Source organism: Carex rostrata, chromosome 9 (assembly GCF_964058835.1).
Source record: "Carex rostrata chromosome 9, lpCarRost1.2, whole genome shotgun sequence".
In the NCBI taxonomy this organism is placed as follows: Eukaryota; Viridiplantae; Streptophyta; class Magnoliopsida; order Poales; family Cyperaceae; genus Carex; species Carex rostrata.
In genome coordinates this window covers 8600630-8621780 of record NC_135926.1, presented here as the reverse complement: position 1 = coordinate 8621780, position 21151 = coordinate 8600630, and the positions used below count along the sequence as shown (strand labels likewise).

The window sequence follows — 21151 nt, the reverse complement described above, 5'->3', positions numbered from 1 at the left end:
ATTTTAGGTTTTCAATTTTATGACAGCTCAGCTAATCGATCCAAAACGTTACATAACGTTTTGCTCTGTAAAATCTTGATCAAAAACAGGAATTGTTTGAAGGCTGGATTTAATTAAAACGTTACAGAAAACGTTATAACTTTTTAAAACGTTACAGCACAATTTCTAAAACGTTACAGAAAACGTTGTAACTTTTTAAAACGTTACAGCATAATTTCTAAAACGTTACAGAAAACGTTGTAACTTTTTAAAACGTTACAGCATATTTTTTTTTATTCCTTTGCCTTTGATCAAGTTGTTTCACAGCGTTTTCTTAAGGTATAATCGTTATAACGTTTTACAAATGTTTTTATCCTGTTGAAACAACATCAAAAACACTTTACCAAGTTTAGATTTTACAATTTACATTCTTGAGAAGTCTTCATGATTTCTTCAGTTCAAGTATTCCATATTGCAATTCCATTTGACTTGAACCTGCATAATTCTAAAATAGAAGAAATCGTAAAATTCAATAATTTTATGTTTTTGCAAATTAGTCAAATAGACTAAAAAGATTATTGCTAGAACAACAAGGTGCACATCGTTTCCGTTACCGTGTCTCCACACAATACACAATCTCCAGGCACTTGACATTCTCTGCGTAAGAGTACCCCCTAGTTAATAGTTTGTTCTGTAATAGAACCCATAGAAAAACCTTCACTTTAGGCGGTGCCCTAATCTTCCATAATCTCTTTTGGTAGCCGCAAATCATCCCCGTGTTGTGTAGCATCATATAGGTGGAAGCTGTTGTGAACCTACCACTTCCTTCCCATCTCCACATGAGTTGTAGGGAATTTGGATCCTGCTTGGTTGAGACCCTATAGAATGGTGCTAGTTGCTGGAGATCTTTGAGGAAGAAAGAAAACCGCTGTTGCAACGGTTCCTCAGATAAATCTTGAATACCATATAGGTCCATCAAAGTGGCGACCCAATTACCCTGTCTATCCGAGTAGCATATCCAGATCCATTTCGTCAGAAGAGCATCATTTTGAGTTTTTAAATCCATAATCCCCAAACCTCCATTCTCCTTGAGCACACAAGTTTTTTCCCAATTAACCAAACAATTGATCGGTTTGCACATTTGGTGACCCTTCCATAGAAAGTTTCGTCTCACTTTATCAATAGCCTGAAATACCCATTTTGGTATTTTCAGAGCCTGCATGTAGTGAAGCGGAACCGCTGATAAGACCGATTTAATGAGTATCAACCTCCCTCCATAGGACAGAAGAGCCGATTTCCAGCTCGCTACTCTAGCCTCGACCGCCGCAATTAGTGGAAGGAAGTCACTTCTCTTGGGTTTTCTATCTGAAAGCGGAAGTCCCAGAAATTTAATCGGCAGTTCAGTTGCGGGACATCCCAGAATTCTCTCAATTACCTCCTTGAGGCCGCCTGGAATAGCTATCGGAACAAAGGCGCTTTTCATTTTATTGATCTTCAATCCCGTAATCTTCTCGTAAATTGCCAGTATGAGAGCAATTATTTTAAGAGTTTTCGGGTGTGCCTCGGCTATGATAATTGTATCATCTGCATACTGTATGAGTTTCGGTGGGATATGAATGGGTTGATACATCAAACTTAGTGAGTTTTTTATCAGCCAGTTTAAGGAATCCGCGACAATTATGAACAACATCGGTGAGAGAGGATTCCCTTGTCTCAAGCCTCTTGAGTGGGTGAAGTATTCTGTTAAGTTTCCATTGACGCATATCGTTGATGATGAAGTTCTTAGAATCAAAAGTACTGCCGATATCCATTTTGGCAGAAAATCGCGCTCTATGAGTAGGTTAATTAGAAATGTCCAACTTGTTGTATCAAATGCCTTAGCAAAATCTACCTTGAAGAGAATTGATAGGATCTTCCTTTTACTACATGAGTTCAGGAATTCCCGCGCCACCAAAAAGGATTCGTTAATTGATCTTTCTTTCACAAAAGTTGTCTGGTTGTTGGAAACCAGAGCCTTTAAATGTGGTTGCAGTATATTAGCCAGGAACTTCGTGATGATTTTAACCGAAGTGTTTATCACACTAATGGGTCTAAAGTCCGCAATTTCCACTGGGTTCTGTTTTTTCTTGATCAAGGTTACTGCTACTCTGTTTATGCTTGATATGTCAATCCTTCCCATTTGAACTCTCGTTATCACCTGCATGAGGTTAGGTGCAATGATTTCCCAGAAATGTTGATAGAACTCAGTAGAGAATCCATCAGGCCCGTTGGCCTTATTCTTCGGTAACTGCATGACCACCTATTGTACCTCCTGTGCTGAAATCGGGTCATCCAAACCCGCTAATTCGGCTGTCATATCGGGCCCTACCCGGCCTGATATAGGCCTTTATAGAAGTTGAGAATTGTTCCTTCCAGGAGCTCCGATTGAATTTCAGAGCCGTCTTGATTTTTGAGACCCGCAATAAAATTGTTGTTTTTTCTCACATTAGCATAAGCATGGAAATACTTAGTATTTTTATTTCCCAGTTGTAGCCACCTGCAACCCGATCTCTGTTTTCATTTGGACTCAGTGATTGAAACCAAATGAAAGATGTGTTTCTTGAGTCGAATTCTTGGACTCAGTTGTTATTTTGATCTCAATCATTGATCTTTGTTGAGATTCACGTATGAAAAAAATTTCAATAGTTGAAATCGGAATAACAGGTTCATGCTATTTCTTTGAAATAACAACATATATATTTTTTTTCAATTTGATCCGATGCTCATCAGACTGTCTGATTCTCAAAAATAAATATAACTAAAATTAGAAAAAAGTGAACGACAATATACTTAAAAGTGTGATTTTTGTTTTAATCTTGAAGGAACACTCAGAGAACTGCAAATTCCGAAATTTTTATTTATACCTTTTCCAAAAAAAAAAAAAAACCAAAACATCCTAGAATTTGAGGGATTTGCACATTTATCCGGGCTGCAAAGTCAATTTGTGGCTCATTTATGGAGGGCTGCAAATTGGCTTAGAGGTCCCTCAAAACTTAAATATATTCAATATGACAATGCATTTTTTGTACTTTCCGGGGACCTTTAAGTCAATCTGCGTCCCTCCATAAATGGGCCACGGATTGGCTTTGTGGCCTGAATAAATGTAAAAATCCCTCAAATCTAAATTTTTTTTTTTGCGCGCTATAATAAAAATTTCGGTTGCAAATCCTTTGTCTCCAGATCAAATCTGAGTGCCCAGCAAAATGAGTAAAAGTTCTTGTTCAATATCTTATCAATAAAATTTGACAAATCCTTGTCATGCAATTGACTCACCCTGTTGTGTAATCTGTATATATCTTAATTTGAGGGTTGCAATTTTCAAACTTCACGGTTTGTACTTCATAGTGTTTGCTATTGTTGTGCGTGTCATTGACAGCTCAGTTGGATAAACCTGAGATCATGCAAATGCATTATACATGGAACTGTTCTGCAGTGCTAAATTGCTAATTGAACACCCTTCTTGAATACACTTTGGCAATTCCAACTAGGAACACAAAACTTACTCATCAGCACTCAACGAGATCTATTTGAAGTATTTGTATCATCAAATTATGTTTAATGTAAAATTCAGAAAATTCTGGATGATTCTTTTTTAGCACTTTTTTTTTGTCATTTAATTTATTTAAAATTTTAGATTGTTTTATCATCTGATCTGTGTTAAAAATTTCGGGGAGGAGGAGAGTGTATAATAATTGTGTTTCTGAATTATCCATTAAATTCTATACTTTTATTGTTATATTATGCTTTTGTAATACCTCACCATCAAGATAAACGACAATTTTAGTCATGATTGGTTGAATTAATGGACAAACTTAACAATTACAAATTTATAATTAAATTAAAAACTAGTACATAATTTTAAAAATTTAAAGGACAAAACTGTAAAAATCTTACAAGTTTTGCTCTTGGAACCAAGAGAGAGAAGACTTGAACGGGGTAAATGAAAAGAATCCGCATCACTCCAGTTACCTGAGGTGCAAGTGGTGAATCTAAACTGTTCATTTCACTTGGCACGAATCTCAAAGCAACCCCCTACAGCCTCAACATGCACCGGATTGAGTTTGATATGAATGAAATTGATCTGAGCCGTTAATTATTTTCAATTGCACCTCCGGTACCTGGGGGGATACGTACTCAAATGAAAAATGATGCTCATTTGGCCTATTTCTATCACAGATCACGAAGGGTGCGTAGATCAGTATGATGCACAAATCAAATTGGTGCGCAGATTAGTCTAGCGTCCATGGTAACCTATGAATTTTGGAAAAATTCATGATAATGTCAGAATTTTGAAAGATTGGGAGTGGTAACTAAAAAAATTCGGTAAGTTCACTGAAGCGCTAATCAGTACATTGAGATATACCAGGGTGTATTTTGGGTAAGTGTAAACATTACCCTCTGGCCTCTGCTCTACAGAAATATTCTCAGAGTCAGACTAAAGTTACCGAACGAAAGATACAAGAAAAACATGCCAAAAGAAAGAAAGAAAAAAAAAGAATAAGAGAAAAAGGTAAGAAATAACGTGCTAATTAGATAAGGATGATTATGAGATGGAATTATCTAAATAAAGGTTGTGAGTTCATTTGCTGGCTGTATGAACCTGAGTTGATATCAATCTAAAATTCAAGTCACTTTATCTGTAGCCAATGATTAAAGTTGCATATATTAATACCAAATAATTTATACCTTCTTCGATTGGGGAAGGAAGTAATTTTGGTGATTGATTTTCTCTTAACAGGAACACCTAATTAGTAATGATGAATTGCAAGCTTTATGACATCAAATGAAAAAGAACATATTTTATGAATGTTATTTACTTGATTGTTTAAATATATTATTTTCAAACCAAATTTTATATTTTTGGAGGATTTTTTTTCTATTTTTTTTAGATTTTTTGAAAATGGTTGTTTGTTAATAGTCTAGAATTTTCTGAAAAACAATACTTTTCAAACATTCTAAAAAATAGTAAAAAACTCAAAAATAAATGTAAAATTTGATCTCCCAACACATTCCAATATGGAGTTCATGTTAAGCAGTTTGGATCGACTATTTGAATTTTGAATACGAAGATAAGAGCGTAAAGTACAAGAGAGTGTTGAATGTTAGATGGCTTGACCTTCAACCTTAACTTCATATTTACAATTAAGATTTCTAATTGATTATCAAAATTTATGTATTTTTTTCTTAATAAGATTCACTCTTAATATGTATGTATTGGTGGATAAAAAAAAGGTTGAGATAGTATTTAAAAAGCAACATTGAACAGGCGCAACAAAAAACAAATTTGGAGAAACCAGATGAGGCTTCATGAATATGCTTTATTAGGACTTTGTTTGGTATCTGCTTTATTAATTCCTTGATTTTGTTATTCTATCCGCATTCAACACGGCAATACCTAAACAATCAAGCACACAAGACAACATAGAACCAGCAGATTTCTCATTCACCTTCCAGGCTTCCAGCTGGAATTCAATAATTTGTGGCAGATGCAGTCATGCAGATCAGTATTTTGTGGTAATTACATACTATGGGACCCCTGCATTTCATTTTTTTTTTAATGAATTAATGTGCTTAATAATTATTAAGAAACCTAATTGTCAGTAAACTGTCACACAATTTGATGTGTCCATATTGGCCCCATGAAATCTGAGCCCACTTGTGGTACTCTCTGGCCAGATCACTCTCATGTTTAGCACACTCTGTGTGCTATACTGCTATGAATCAATGAGTGTGAGACCATGCCTGTAATTGAATGCTAGGAGCCTAGGAGCCTATGAGGGAGATTCATGAACCTCTTTTATTGACTTGTTGCAGTAATCTCTGTAGTGACTTATGAAACGAGTTTATGTTGCTTGCTTTATTGATCATCTTTGAAATTTGATCTGTGTGTCATCAAGTATGTTATTATTGTGTTTGATTGGTAATTTATCATATATATGTATTATGTTACAAAGAAAAATATGTATGATATGAAAGAACTATATTAACTACCACAAATGTAACTCCTCAATATATTCAATTAATTAACTGAGTATGGGTGTAAAATCTTAAAATTGGTAATTAATACCTCAGTTATGATGGTTTTATTATAATAAATCAAATAGTTTATAAGTCCTCAGCTCTTAATTATATGTTTGCTTAGTAAAGGTAAATTCCCAAACCATTTTTCGACACACATGTATACATGATTATATATAGAAATAAAAATAACTATCTGATCTAGCTAGTAAGTCGATCAGGTACTAAGTAGTCATGTTTTGACACAATTAGTGAACTAATTGTGAATGGAAAAATCAGATTAAATTCAACATATATATCTATTATTCCTTTTCTTTTTTAATATATAAAAAGATTAGTTATAGGTTTTCAAATTTCTGTTCACCTGAATGGACTTGCAACACAAATGCAACAGCAAAAATACAACAAGTTTCAGACAATGGGAGTAAATATATTCGTCTTCGCCTTTACCTTCTGATCCAGCTTATCTGAATACAATTGGCAGATCAAACCAGCAGCCATATCCCAGTAGAAATAGAATATACTAAATCAAACAAATAAAGTTAATTATAATATATCTATCTCTCTCTCTCTCTCTCTCTCTCTATATATATATATATATATATATATGAGTTAGGCTGGGGTGCTATGGATAGCATAGTGGCTTCTATGCTACGGCTCAATATTCGAGTTTTCAAAATTCAAACGGTCGATCCGAACCGTTCATCTTATTCTACATATTAATATCTGCTTGGAGACCAAATTTTACATTTTTCTGAATTTTTTTACTATTTATTAAGTATTTTACAAAATTGTTGATCCAACGGTGGCTGCACAAAACAGTAAAACCGTTGGATTAGCGATTTTCAAAGTGGCTTAATAAATAGTAAAACACTTCAGAAAATTATAAAATTTGGTCTCCAAGCAGATATTAATATGGAGAATAAGATGAACGGTTCGGATTGACCGTTTGGATTTTGAAAACTCGAATATTGAACCGTAGCATAGAAGCCACTATGCTATCCATAGCACCCAGCCTAACTCTATATATATATATATATATACACACACACCCATGCATGCATGGAGATATATTCCTTTGTTTTCTCTGTTCCTTTGTCCTGGAACCACAGTATCAGTATGGCATGGTTGCTTGTCATACATGACAACCTGTTCCAATAATATCATTGTCAATAAACTAATTTAGGCACCCCCTCTTTGCACCCATTATTCGTACCTCTAAAAATGTACGTAGTTTATGTTAGTCAAAGATTTGATAATGTCATGCATTAATTATATATCAGTCTTATATATTAAGCTTAATTTTATCTCTAACTATACACATACATCCCATCATCTTTTTGACCTAAATACAAATAAACAATTAATGTTGTGGTGTGTACTATTGTGCTCGAATAAAAACATGCATGCTACTAAAATCTATACAAAATTATTTATGGAATACAGTTAATGTACTCGTAGTGAAAATAAAAATAAAAATGTATCAACTTAATTATATATCAAACCCAAAGACAGATGACAAGACATATTGTGCTATTATATTAGTTCAGAACACAGTAACGTTATTAATATTTTTCTTAGTACAACAGAAAGGTTACTTGATAATTTAGTGGATATGGATGACAGTCCAAATTATCCAAAGGAAACGCAAAAAGTAATTAATTAGAGTATCCAAGGAAGGAGCCAAGTTGGAAACAACACTTCTATCCTACTAAGCATGAATCAGATCTCTCCAGTCTAAAATCCACCGGAATACCATTTTTTTTTTAATATCCGCATTGCACATTAGCACTCTTCACTCTTCAGTATAACACTAAAGAAATAGTTTGAACTCATCGAGTCCTTAAAAAAAATTATCTCTAAATATAATTTATTGGATTCTAACTGCCCAAATGGGCCACAATAAACCAGGCTATGTTGAATTTCTGCTTAACATTAAAATTCTTAATTAACTCCGCCTTTGTAGTTTTTGCACAGTCTGTCCCAAGCCAGAATAAAGAAGGAGGGTTGTGATAGGCGTGGCGAGCCAACGTAAAAAAAAACATTTATTTTCTTATGAAATGAAACCCATAGATTGTGATTTGGTTTCATTTCTAACCTACCCCAACTTGTTTGGGACTAAAGACTTGATTGTTTTTGTTGTTGTATTAAATTTCTAATTACTAGTAGGGAAATTTAATTATCTGTTTTTCATAACCTGCACATAGAAAGAAATTACCATACTACATTTTAGCCTCTAGCGCACTTATATATATTATATTTGTTGCTAATAATATGACTGATATTTAATATAATTAACTATCACATATACTAATTTCACTGTATGCTTAAAAAAATTAACACTTGGTCCAAAAAATATACATAAAGGTAAATTGGTCTTGTGCATAATAATAACAAAGATGCAAATCCCATTTGCATCATATGTGCACGTAAATTGACATAATATAAAATAAAGTAACCTTCAATTTTCACCTATCATAAGAAACCCTTAGGGCCTATTCGGCAGTAGATTAATTTTTACTGTTTATGTGGGAAAAAAAAATTTAGTCTGACTGAATTTTTTTTTCCCACGTAAACAGTAAAAATCAGTTCAATATTTTGGCAGCCCATTCCTATTCACTTTCCCTTGTACTTTGCCGAACAGACCCTTATATTTTTATTTTTATTAAAAAAAAGAACACTATTAACTTTTTTCAATTGAACCCTATACTTACCTTTCAATAAAAGATAAAAATAAACTTATATAATCATCGAGGACAACATTTTTTAAAATGTATTTTAGGACTCTTAATATCTTTATTATTCTATAATATCTTGATTCCAGAAAGAGAAATGCCGAAAGTTGCAAAAGTTCTTAACTAAACTATGGAGGTCTCAAGTGTTAGTAAAACTGGAGACGGCGAATCTGACCTAAGCCAATGGTCAGGAGCAGCAAGTTTCAGGGGGGGATGAATTTCTACGGTTTGGACCACACTTTTGTCATGTGAACGCACACACGGCATCCAATCCACTTCGCCATTTGCTTTGTGGGTCCCAACACCTTGTTACTATTCATTTCACCGGGCCCCACCCCCACGCTATTCTTCTACCACATTTCAACATTCAAGGGTTAATCGGTGCATGCCTTGATGGCCGTTGACATGGTAGACCTGTTCCACCACGTGCCAACTTGATTCTTGCCTTCTTAGGAATAGTTGGTACATCACGAGATATCTGAATATGAATTCGTTGCTCCAAAAGAAGATAAAGAAGGGTGAGAATGCGATTTTTCGCTGAAAAAACGAAATCGTATCCTCTTCATTAATTAATTTTTTTTTTAAAAGTTAATGTATCTAGAATTAGTTTTAAAATTTATGTGAATTAAATCTGCACTAATATTAAAGATTTCTATATTTTAGACAAAAATAAGATGAACTTTGTTTATAATCGAACGACTGATATGGATTAACTCAAAAGAGCAACTTTTGAGTTAATGCAGACGATGCGGACTCCTGAAAAAACAGAGAGATGTGATTTTTATAATGTCTTTGCTCGTATGTTAGGCCTTTTTTGGCTATGCAGTCACATGAGTTTTTCAAATATATTTCGCGTTAAATTGAAATTTCACATGTTGTGAACAATGAAACTTCAGTACAAGTATTGTCTATAGATCTAACAAGGTTTTGGATAAAGATTAAATATATAAACTAATTAGGAAGGTGTGGATTTTGATCATCGTAGAGATACTTTACATGTCATAAAAATAGTAAGATATTTGTTTTCTGATGGGTCCCATGCACCTTGTGGATCATCAGTTTAATTATGTCGGAAAGTCTAAAAATAAAACTAGGAACTGTAGACATGGTCTAAACAAAAAAACCAGGCCCATTAGTTTCCGTTTTTGACCACCACACCAGTGACCAGACCCATGATTTACAAGATGGATATTTATATTATCATACTATTATAAGCAAAATCAATAAAATATTAGTCCACATTTCCCCTCTCTCAACGCCCAACCAGCAAATACTGCAGATATGAGATAACTACTACAGTCCCCCTTATTAATCTCCATCTATATAACCTTCCTTCCTTAGCTTCACACACTACAAAATCAACCCCAATTATAAAGACCAACCAAAAACTTCCATTTGTGACATCTCAAATAGTAAGCAGGTATGACTACAACTCTCATCCTTGACAACAAATCCTCAAGTACCACATCACTAGACCCTTCTTCCACTTCATCCTCTCAATCACCACTGGAACTGCCGGTTCCCGCAGCGCCGCATCCGCCGATGCCTCCACGGCGACTACCTTCGTCACAGTACAAAGGAGTAGTGCCGCAACCGAATGGTCGTTGGGGCGCTCAAATTTATGAGCGGCATAGTCGTGTGTGGCTCGGAACATTCGACTCGGAAACCGCGGCTGCAAAGGCTTACGATGTTGCAGCACAACGGTTCCGAGGTCGTGACGCCACCACTAATTTTTGCCCGCTATCTGAATCCAACCCCTCCGATCTCCAACAACTTCAATTCCTCAAGTCACATTCCAAATCTGAGATAGTTGACATGCTGAGAAAGCACACGTACAATGACGAACTCGGTGCGTTCTCCATGTCTGCTGCTTCCACTTCTTCTGCTACATCTGTTGTTACTGCTGCTCAAATGGCTGCTTCTACTTCCACTGGTAAAAGCAATGTTCCTTACTATGAACATTTATTTGATAAAACCGTAACTCCGAGTGACGTAGGGAAGTTGAACCGGTTAGTGGTACCAAAACAGTATGCCGAAAAACACTTCCCCTTGAGTCCAACAATACTGGGTGCAACCGCGGGTACCGGGGAAGGGGACGGCCAAAGCAAAGGGATTCTTTTAAGCTTTGAGGATAAAGGAGGCAAGGTTTGGAGGTTTAGGTACTCGTATTGGAACAGTAGCCAAAGTTATGTTCTAACAAAAGGGTGGAGTAGGTTTGTGAAAGAGAAGGGGTTGCGTGCCGGAGATGTGATCAGCTTTCATCGCACGATGGGACCCGACAAACGGCTTTTCATAGATTGGAAGTTGCGACATGTAAATGCTCTTGCTGTAGAGACACCGGACAGGCTGCCGGTAAAAGGAGTCGTGCGGTTATTTGGGGTGAACTTGATGATGAATAGCGAAATCGCAGTGGCTGTAGGAAAGGTTGAGGAGTCTAGTGTTGTAGAGGATCCAGGATATAGTTTGAAGAGGAGTAGAGGCATGGAGATTGATTCACTTGTAATCAAGAAGCAATGTGTAGAAGCTTAGTGTAGAGGGCATGCTTGCAATATGCATAACATGTTTTTGGTCCATTTGTTCGTTCCTAATTAAACTATTAGGCTTCTTGTGATTTTTGAAAATGTAAATTTTTGATGAATTTGACAATTTGTATACCAAATCAGAACTAGGTAATGAGACAAATTATTTAGAGTGTTCATATTTGTTTTGCCCTGGAAATTCCTCAAGTGAAGAAATCCATAGTGTAATACCTGAGGGCTGAGGATTTAATTCTGTTGGTTGAATAACTTAAACAGCATGGTCAAATCTGAATTTTGTTGTTTAGCTTAGCCAAGTGCCGACGATAAACTATTGGCTAATCTGGATTAGGTTTCATCACTGGCCTGCTGTCAAACTTTTCAACGTAAGAGCTGGTAAGGTGCCTAACTATGACAAAATATCTACTGTCTAGTCAGTTAATTATATTCTTGGATATAGACCAGGAATGCTAGCCTCACAAGTCATTTGACCATTCCTTTTAAACTTCTGTTGCAAGAAAATGCTTCCAGCACAAATCCAGAAACCAAAGTTTTCTAGAATATACTAAATCCGGATAAAGGCCAAAGAAAAGTAAACGTTCCGGGACAACCGTTGAGTACACAAAAAGATCTTGCTGATTTGTCAATCTTTCAATTGTAGAAATAGGAACGACTCATAGACCGAAATTTTTATTAATACCAATGTCAAAAAAAAAAAAAACACAAATTATGGAGAATTCAAAAAATACTAGCGCCTCCAAAAGATCAAAAATGCACTGCAATATATTGATATTTAAGTTTTTGGAGGGCTTCCAATTCAATTTGAGCCCTCCAGAATGAGGCAACAGATTGAATTAATTAGAAACTCTAATATTTTTTGAATTCCTCAATTTCAGTGGTATTTTAGTTTTTTTTTTCTTTTGAAATGGTATTAATAAAAATTTTGGGCTCATGGAGCTGTGATGATGATGTGTTCAGTATACTAGTTAAAAACATTTTAATCGTCTGCAATATTAATTTCATCGGTTAAATGTGATTTAATTAGACAATTTACTGTTATGGGAAGAAATTTTTTATATACAAAAAATGCAGAATATATGTTTGAAGAAATTTATTTACATATGATAATTAACTTAACAAGGACTGATTATATGAAGAAAAGTAAGGAAATTCAATATAAGATTTGGTAACAAAAGAAGATAGAAACTAAATCTATTTATTTTCTTATATTATCCTTGGTCAATTGAAGGGATTGAGTCAATTTAAATATTTTTCTTAGTATAAGGTAATGTAATGGAGCAAATTTTAAATTGTATTATATAAATTACAAGTACAATTACATTAAGCAGCATGTATAGATATGATATGTTTAACTAGAATGTTGAATATTATAATTTAAATATTTTCAAAAGATTTTGCAATCAAGTTAGTTTGATTTGCACATATTTCTTACGATGAGAACTGTGATAATTATTTTTAAAAAAAATACAAATAGAGATGAGGGAGAAAGAAGCAATCTATGACTTTCGAAAAAAGAGAGGTATGACTGAATTAGGACTAGAACGAATAAAAAGAGTGATATATAGAAGAGTTAATCTTAAAATGAAAAAAAAAAGTTATTTTAGTGGAATGTCTGAAATATAGATATATTTGACCGTTTTTAAATTTTAAAATGATCAATAAACAGTTTCACTTTTGAATGAAAATAAAAATAAATTTAGAGTTATAAAAGTGTATGTATAAACTTTTATATTAAAAGCAAGTTTTTTATTTTTTTTTGTTTTTTTAATTGTTAGTGGGTTTAAATGCTTACTAAAGATTTCATTGATGAAAGTTATATTTTCAACAAGTCAAATAACTTTTATTCTTAGATCTACTCTTATATTTTCATGAAATTCTCCAAACTATTATAATCCTCTAATCATACTTGTATACACTCTTACTTACTCTATTTACTTAATTCTCATCTTTTTTTAACGACTAGATCCACTCTTTTTCGACCACCACCGCGCTCCAATTGACATAAAGGTAGATATTCTACGCTCTGAACTTTGACATACTGCTCTCTTGGCTCCGGTCCACCCTCTACATATTCACTGCTCATTGAAAAACTTTTATATTTTGACTTTGTATGTATGATAGAATAGCCTCGGATTTGAAATGAGTTTACTATTGTTGTAATACACAATAAAAATAACTATTTATTCTTATCTATACTATAATTCTCTCTTATATTATGAGATGAAAAGATTTGAATTCTTCAATAGTAGATTAGTTAGTCCAGATTGAATTATAATATGTTCGAATCATAATAATAATGAATTATAAGGTAGAGATTTCATATCCTAATTTGCAATTAATTAATGATACGATTCGATAATAAACATGTTTATACAAACAAACGATGAAACACGGTATATAACTAATACAATTATTGGAGCAAAGCTAGGGTGTGATGTGCTCACTAAGAGAGTTTGGTGAGCACAACTCCAAAAGAATATCGGATCGACGTCAAATATCGAATCCAAACCGTTGAAATTCATATACTTCATGAGTGATGCATATGCATGCAAAATTTTCGAAGTTTCGAGTTTATTTGCTACAGTCAAAGAAATAATAAAAATTGAATATATAAAACAACTTATAAATTAACTTATAAAATGTTAATTTTTTTGACCGCTTGACCTTGTAACAAATAAACTCAAAAGTTTCAAAATTTTGCATGTGCATGCATCACGCATAAAGTACAAGGATTTCAACGGTTTGGATTCGATATTTGAAGTCTATCCGATAAACTTTTAGAGTTATGCTCACCAAACTCTCTTGGTGAGTACATCACACCCTAGCTTTACTCCAATTATTGTATGTTATTTTGCTCAAGGTTGATAAATTGGAGTGCGCATAGCAATATGAAAAGCCACTTAGTTTGGCACAGTCAAAGAACCCCATGCCACTTGCCAGAAAGAATAGTGTGTTGATATATATAATGTCTCTAACGATATTTTTCTATTTATTCACTTGTTATCACTACGCGCGGGCTTACGTAGTTAATCTCATTTGTCAATTTTATTGAAGCATAAGGATAATATTGATTTTGAACACTAAATTTTTCCATACATATATCAGTAACGAGGTGAACGGGATTGAATGATACTTTACATTCCATGATGTCACAAAAACAAATCTGACTTAAAAAATCTTGTTAGTGACTAAGCCAATATATAATTCTAAAATTTTAATTATGTATACAAAAATTTAATTGAATTTTTTTTCTTACTTTTTATATAGTTCAACTCCTCTCATTAAATAACAAGGATAAGTCTTCTCTTATCAAAGCACGCGCCACGCAGACAATGATTTTTTTTTTTTGCTCATTAGCATTGATTCTTGGATTTTTCTCAAAAAATATAGAAGAAACGAAAAGGAATGTTGATTCTTGGAAGTTTCCATTTGTAAAGCAATTTAAAGCATCTATGAATGATGAGTAGGGGAGATAAGATCGCCAGGTTTATCTAATTTGTAAGACTGATCGAGTAAGCAAATTACAAGGTAGTCATAAATATCCTAAACGGCTAATTAAAAAAACAAGTTGGTGGCAACTGTCTAAGGGGCATGAATTTATCATCCCCTTTTAGACTTCCAGTTTCAGATTTTTAAGTACTAGTATTCAGTTGATCAGATATTATTTATTGATCAATCGCATGTCTGATATAGATTTTAATGATTTTTGTTTTTTTTTTTAAAGTTAATACTTTAGTGTATTGTTGAAAAATGTAATTAGTTCGAGTAAGCCTCAAAGCCACATGAAAATTTTATCATTGGCTAATTAGAAAAATAGAGAGTTACTACTTTTGGTTAAAAAAACAACTCAACCTTTATTATCATAAATATAAAGTTACTGTAACGCAGGCAACCGTTATTTTTTTTTGTTATATATAGGCTCATATATCTATCACAAATAGATTAGCAATAAATTAACAATTTACAATGTCTTCCGCAATACAACTCTCTGGTTCATAGAAAATGATGAACATGTAGGGCTCAAATTAAAATCAATCCCATTTTCTATATTTTATTGCATTTTTATATCTTTATTTCACTTTCATTTCGGATTTTAGTTCAAAATCTGAACTTGTATTTGAAACTAATTGTTGATGAATGCAAACAGGGACTCGATCCTCTGTTTTTCCTCGAGAAGATATGTAATACTATGCAATTTTGTATGAATATTATAGATTTGAAGCAAATGAATGCAAGAAACTGCGTGTATATATGGAAGAATTTATACCTCAAATCATCTCTTTTGTTACATTACGTTAGTTATTAGTCTAAAAACAAGCTCTCATTATTTTAAAAGTTTATTTTTGAATAAAGGTTGGAGGCCAAGCCACTAAATTATTTAATATTTTAATATCTATAAGTGATTGTTTATTTCGAATTTCGAACATGTAACCTTCCACACGGAGAGTATTATCGTTACCACTAAACTAAAAATTGGATCTCATTATTTTAAAAGTTGCCAAACTATACTCTTTTATACTGTCGATTTTAATAATACGGCACTAGCATGGCCGGATCTACACATAGCCCATGGGTGCTAAGTCACCTTATGATTTAGAAAATTTTAATTACGTATGTTAAAATTTAATAGGATTTTTATTTTCTTCAGTTTTTATATAGTTCAGTCTCCTCATAAAATATTATAATATGTGTGTTTGTAGTCTAGTGGTCAAGACTCTATTTTATACTTGAGAGGTTTTGAATTAAAATTTCAATAACCACAAATTAATAATTATACATTTTAAGTGTCAACTCCCATAATCTAATTTTCTAGTTCACCCATAAACACTAGTTGATTTGAAAAAACGGATATTATTAATTAAAAATATGTAATACATTACGAAAAATCTATATATTTATACCAGAGAGGCAAGGACCGCGTATTTGAATTTTGAAAAATGATAATTGAAACATTGACATGTACGTACTCCGTAGAGAAGAACGGTTATATAATAATATTCCAAAGAGAAGACTATTATTTGTAGCATGCAGTTGAATAGGTATGTAGTACTACATAAAGAGAACTTACAAGGTGTCGTACAATAGGTCTAATAATAGCCGTACAATATGTGTGGCAGCTGTTATGGATCTGACTTTGTTGTTCTCTAGATGGAATAATCGGATTCTGTTATTTTAAATTTAACTGTTTATTTGTATTGATATTCGCGCATGGAAAAAAAATCTAACGATTAAATTTGAAACAACAGAGTTGGATCCAGCTGTTATAAGTCGTTTTGATCTGAAATAATCAAACGTTCAATTTAATTCAAAAATATGTATTTTGACAAAATCAAGCATTATTTAGTTGTACGAATTATGCATTTCCAATACATAAAGAACTGCGTAAAATAAAATTTTACTTCGTCGGAGTAACCCATATGCAAAGAATAAAATAAAGGAAAAATAATAAAATTTTTTGACTCGTGAAGTCGTGGATCGAAATTTTTATTAAAAAAAATAATAATAATAGTAGTCAAGTCATCACCAGTCTCAAAGTCACAATGATATTTTTAAGTATATGCATGGTGGATCCTTAAGTCAATTTATTTTGAGAAATTTACTCGGACAATTCATTGGCACAAGAGATATTCACATGACATACCGTGAGTAGCATTTTCAAATTAGCGTGTATCACGGAGAAGTTACTGTTTAAAAAAAACTAGAAGTATGCCTCGCTTTGCTTCGGCAATGGTAATTGAGATCAATTATATAAGTTGTTAGCAATTGAATATTTAGAACAGATTTACAATGAACTTAAAAAAAAAAAAAAAGTATAGACTACATAAAAATCAAAGTCTTAAATGAATATTGTGGAATCTTGATGGAGATCAATTTAAAAAGGTACAATATTTGTGTTCATTGCGAGATAATGGAGTAAATGATTTCAGTGGTATATATGAACCTAATTTTTACAATTTGTGTTTGAGTTATCAGAAGAAATTGAACAATAGCTATCAGATTCAAATCTGACAAGGGTTAAAGAGACAAAAAATAGCTATCAATCAAATCCTTCAATTATCTATTACAAAGCAAGCTTTAAGGATTCAAATAACAAATCAAACTTTCTGCTAAAGAAATCCCAAATGTAGAAATGGCCTCTTCTTCTTCCTCCACAGCACAGCAGCCCCAGCTCCAACCACTGTGGAGGGGCTTCCTTTTATAAAATAAAAATCTTTGGCAGAAATAACTAATGATATGTATAGGTATTCTTTTGTATATTACGAAGTGTGAGTTTTTTTTTTTGGTTAAAAAGGCCGAAATTCAGTTTTATTACGAAACAAAGTTAACTTACAACTGGAGGTGTTTTGAGAGTTCACCATACGCAAAAGCTCTCAAAATTAAGCATCATCCTGATATAATATAAACACAAAAACAGAAACCTCTTGCACACCAGCAACAAATTATGAGTTTTTTATGCACATATTGATAGAGGTTAATTACTCATTGAAAAAAAAACTTGCTAAGATTTTACAATTACATGATTTAAATAAGAAAATACTAATAAGCCTCATCTTACCCCCCACATAAGTGCATTTGCCTCTCTTTCCAACTCATATTTCTTGCTTTCTGATCTTGCCGTATTGTCCCTTTAAACTCCACAAAAGCTCTAGAAATGAAGATAAAATAGTAGGAACAACATGATAAAATTATTTTTCTCTTTTCGCAATCAAATTCTAAAAATGATAAAATTAGGCATATCAATCAGATTGAAGATATGATCGAGAGCGACATTCCTCATGCATATATCCAAGAAATGACCAGTTGACTGCAGCCTTAATTAATTATAAAATTATTGGATCAGTAAACAAACATCAAAAGCATTTTCGATTCTGATTAGTAATCTTAGGAAATGGCAGTTGTGTACCATGAATTGAGGTTGCACTTCTTTCCATTTACTTGCAAGTTAACTTGGTTTCCTCTTCTGATATTAGACTCGGACTGATGTTGAATTCCTTCAAAAATACTGTAATGAAAAACCTAAAAAAATGTTATTGAAGTTGGAAAAATTTAATACAATGCACCATTGTCATGTATAATCCTAATAAAATGTTGTTGGTCTAAATTCTTATTTAAACCCTAATGCAGCCTCAATCCACATATAAAAAAAAGAACCAGTCCAGCGAGAAACCTAAACAAATCATATAGTAGATTTGCATTACTGAACTTGAATGATAAGATAATAAAAATGTAAATTTCTCACCATACCATCTATTGATATGACATCTTCAACTAAGAATCTAGCTTCTCCATCTGCATCATCTCCAGTTGAAACAATAAATCCCAGTATCAATCGGGTTGACTCCTACCCTGTGGATGCAATATTGTCGCATTAAGAATCACTACTTGGCAGGTCCCATCCTCCTTTTTAGAGAACATAAAATTCAGAAATTATTTAATAAAGTTTTGTACCAAAGACTTGAGCCAATGTTTCAACATCTTGCAATAGTACAATAAAAAATTTATGAGAAGATTTAAAATATTCATTTCTTGCTAATATATTTTATAATCAAAATAGAAGATAGAAGTAGCCAAATGGCCTAGTGCAATTGGATTCAAAAGTGGACATGGCATTGTATTGGATGCTGGTATAAGACATGTCTAGGTTAGGTTAATGCAAGATTAAAGGAGATATTTTTATTAGTTTCTTATATATGTTGGTTTTCAATCCATCCTAATTGATATCCATATCTGTCCATGTCTCTATGCAATTTAAATTGAATTCAAGATTGAACTAAGCCACTATCTCTCGAAATAATTAACTATTCAAATATCACAAAAGGTTGTTAATAACAACAACAAAAAATCAATCTACGGTAATTGGTGTGTGATACGCTTTAGGATTTTTCTTAGGTTAAGCTACTATTTGTTAACCATTTAAATAAGTTCAAACAAATCATTTTTAGTAAAAATCTACCTCAAAGTATTAGCTTCGGCCTGGGTGTATCTTTCTATCTTCTCCTCTACAATCTGCAAAAACAATGGCTAAGGCCTTAATAAACAAAGATAATTGATAAAAAAACAATGGATTTGAATTTCTAGCGGATTGTTCTACCTCTTTGCTGTCAAAATACCCTAAGTGAATCATATGCTTTCTACAATTTTTCAACAACATGCATCTTCAAATCCACACAAACACATGATCAACTGAACCCCGATTTTAGTCTCAACTCATCCTAAACCCTATTCAAGAAATCAAGGAATCACAATTAGGCTACAAAAGTGTCAATGATTTGAAGTTGTTAAGCCATCTATCAATATACATAAGTATTAATTAATAATTTGCAAATAAGTAGTCGTATCAATCCATTTTCCGTTGTGTAAGCTTTGGTTCTTTTGATGATGATGCATACTCTAAGCCCACTTCAAGTGTTTTGAAAACAATAGCAAAATCTGAAATTCCGAAATCTGAATTTAAAAGCTTACTCCTATTTTTTATAAACAGACTGATACACTATACATCGATATAGATGAGTTGAGAGAGAGAGAGAGAGACCTTGAGCGGCATATGATGAAGCTTTGACAATGATCTTGACAGCTTGATTGGAGAATCGATCTGTTTTGTTTTACTTTATTCTTCCTTCTCGTTTATGGTCGAGAGGAAAAAGGGTTGGGGTCTGGTCTAATTTGGGAGAGGAGAAGAGAGTCGAATCTGTCTGATTTGGAAGATGAGAAGAGGAGGCGAAGGGAGGAGAGGGGGGAGTGGTGGGAATGAGGTTGAGGTGTAGAGCCATGGAACGGAGGTGGAGAAGAAAGGGAAGAAGGGGCTACAATCCGAAAACGAAAGGAGGTTCGAGTGAGAGGAGAGTATTACAGCAAGGGTGAACTTCCGAGAGATACATGGAAGAGTCCTGGGTTTAAAGGTTCTGGAAGAGCTGAGCTGGAAGAGAGAAGAAGAGAAGGAACGAAATTTCGAGAGAGGCGGAGGAAGAGATGAAGTTTCGAGAGAGAAAGGAGAAGGGCGCTCTCTGACCGTGGGACCCGTGGGCCCATCTGTCAGTCTCACTGTAGTTATCACTGTTGCAGTACTGTAGCGGACTCCATCAAGATTATATATATATAATAGATATGAACAACAAAAGTGAAGTTATATCAGAATGGTAAATAATGATTCAAGAAAACGGTGCTTTATGCATGACGGTCGACGGATGTGTGATGGTCTATCGTTGTAATATTATCAACATAAATAATGAAAGAAGAAATAAAAGGCCTTAGTAATTTGGGCCCTGGAGAAAAATGGGCCGTATTTTTTCCAACCAATTTTTATTTGCGTCACCTGGGGTTGTTATTTACTAAGAACTATTTTAAGTTTTTAACAAACGCTGAGAAGCCGAGGTTAGCATACTCAGCACTAATGAAACTGAATTACAAAGAGTTTTAACCAAAACTTTAGATTACAACATGCATGAGCAAGATTTTTTGCTTTTTAAGTTTAGGATTAGCTTTCATGAAAAACATTCTCTTTTGTGTGTGTGTTTTTTTTTTTTTTTTTTCTTTTTTCTTTCCCTTATACAGGCACATACATTTAGATCACAACATTTTGTGATCTGAGATAGAAAGTGCGATGGTTATCGGCATTTTTTTTACAATAATATATAATATATTACTTACGGTTTCAGTTAAAAAAATTAATTATTTTAAGGCTTCATTAATATGAAATACTGGCTGAAATTGATCACTCACCGACCACTTTTATTGTCCTTTGAGGCTTTTGAAGCAATAAACAAAAAACCTGCTATCATTTACAAAACAAAAAAAATATTTACAGAAGTGGTGGCCGCAAGATATAGTAACAAAAAAAAGAGA

The 21151-nt window shown here is 33.3% G+C and overlaps 1 protein-coding gene and 1 long non-coding RNA gene across 12 annotated transcripts; one reads left to right on the top strand and one right to left on the bottom strand.

The window, feature by feature from the left end:
* Positions 1-9991: 9991 nt before the first annotated feature.
* On the top strand, positions 9992-11454 carry LOC144559276 (AP2/ERF and B3 domain-containing transcription factor ARF14-like). The gene has a single exon (XM_078308293.1). It carries the CDS (start codon positions 10194-10196, stop codon positions 11298-11300), a length of 1107 nt encoding a protein of 368 aa, XP_078164419.1. The 5' UTR covers positions 9992-10193; the 3' UTR covers positions 11301-11454.
* A 5703-nt stretch (positions 11455-17157) lies between these two features.
* On the bottom strand, positions 17158-20413 carry LOC144559813 (uncharacterized). Of its 11 annotated transcripts, none has more exons than XR_013513260.1 (5): positions 19842-20413; positions 19401-19738; positions 19263-19315; positions 18549-18709; positions 17159-18311 (listed from the first exon to the last, which is right to left on the bottom strand). It is a non-coding gene; the product is annotated as an uncharacterized LOC144559813 (long non-coding RNA). The 11 variants fall into 11 exon arrangements; XR_013513264.1 differs by having other exon boundaries at positions 17160-18120; positions 18213-18325; positions 18554-18709; positions 19401-20410; XR_013513259.1 differs by having other exon boundaries at positions 17160-18120; positions 18213-18325; positions 19401-20408.
* Positions 20414-21151: the final 738 nt, after the last annotated feature.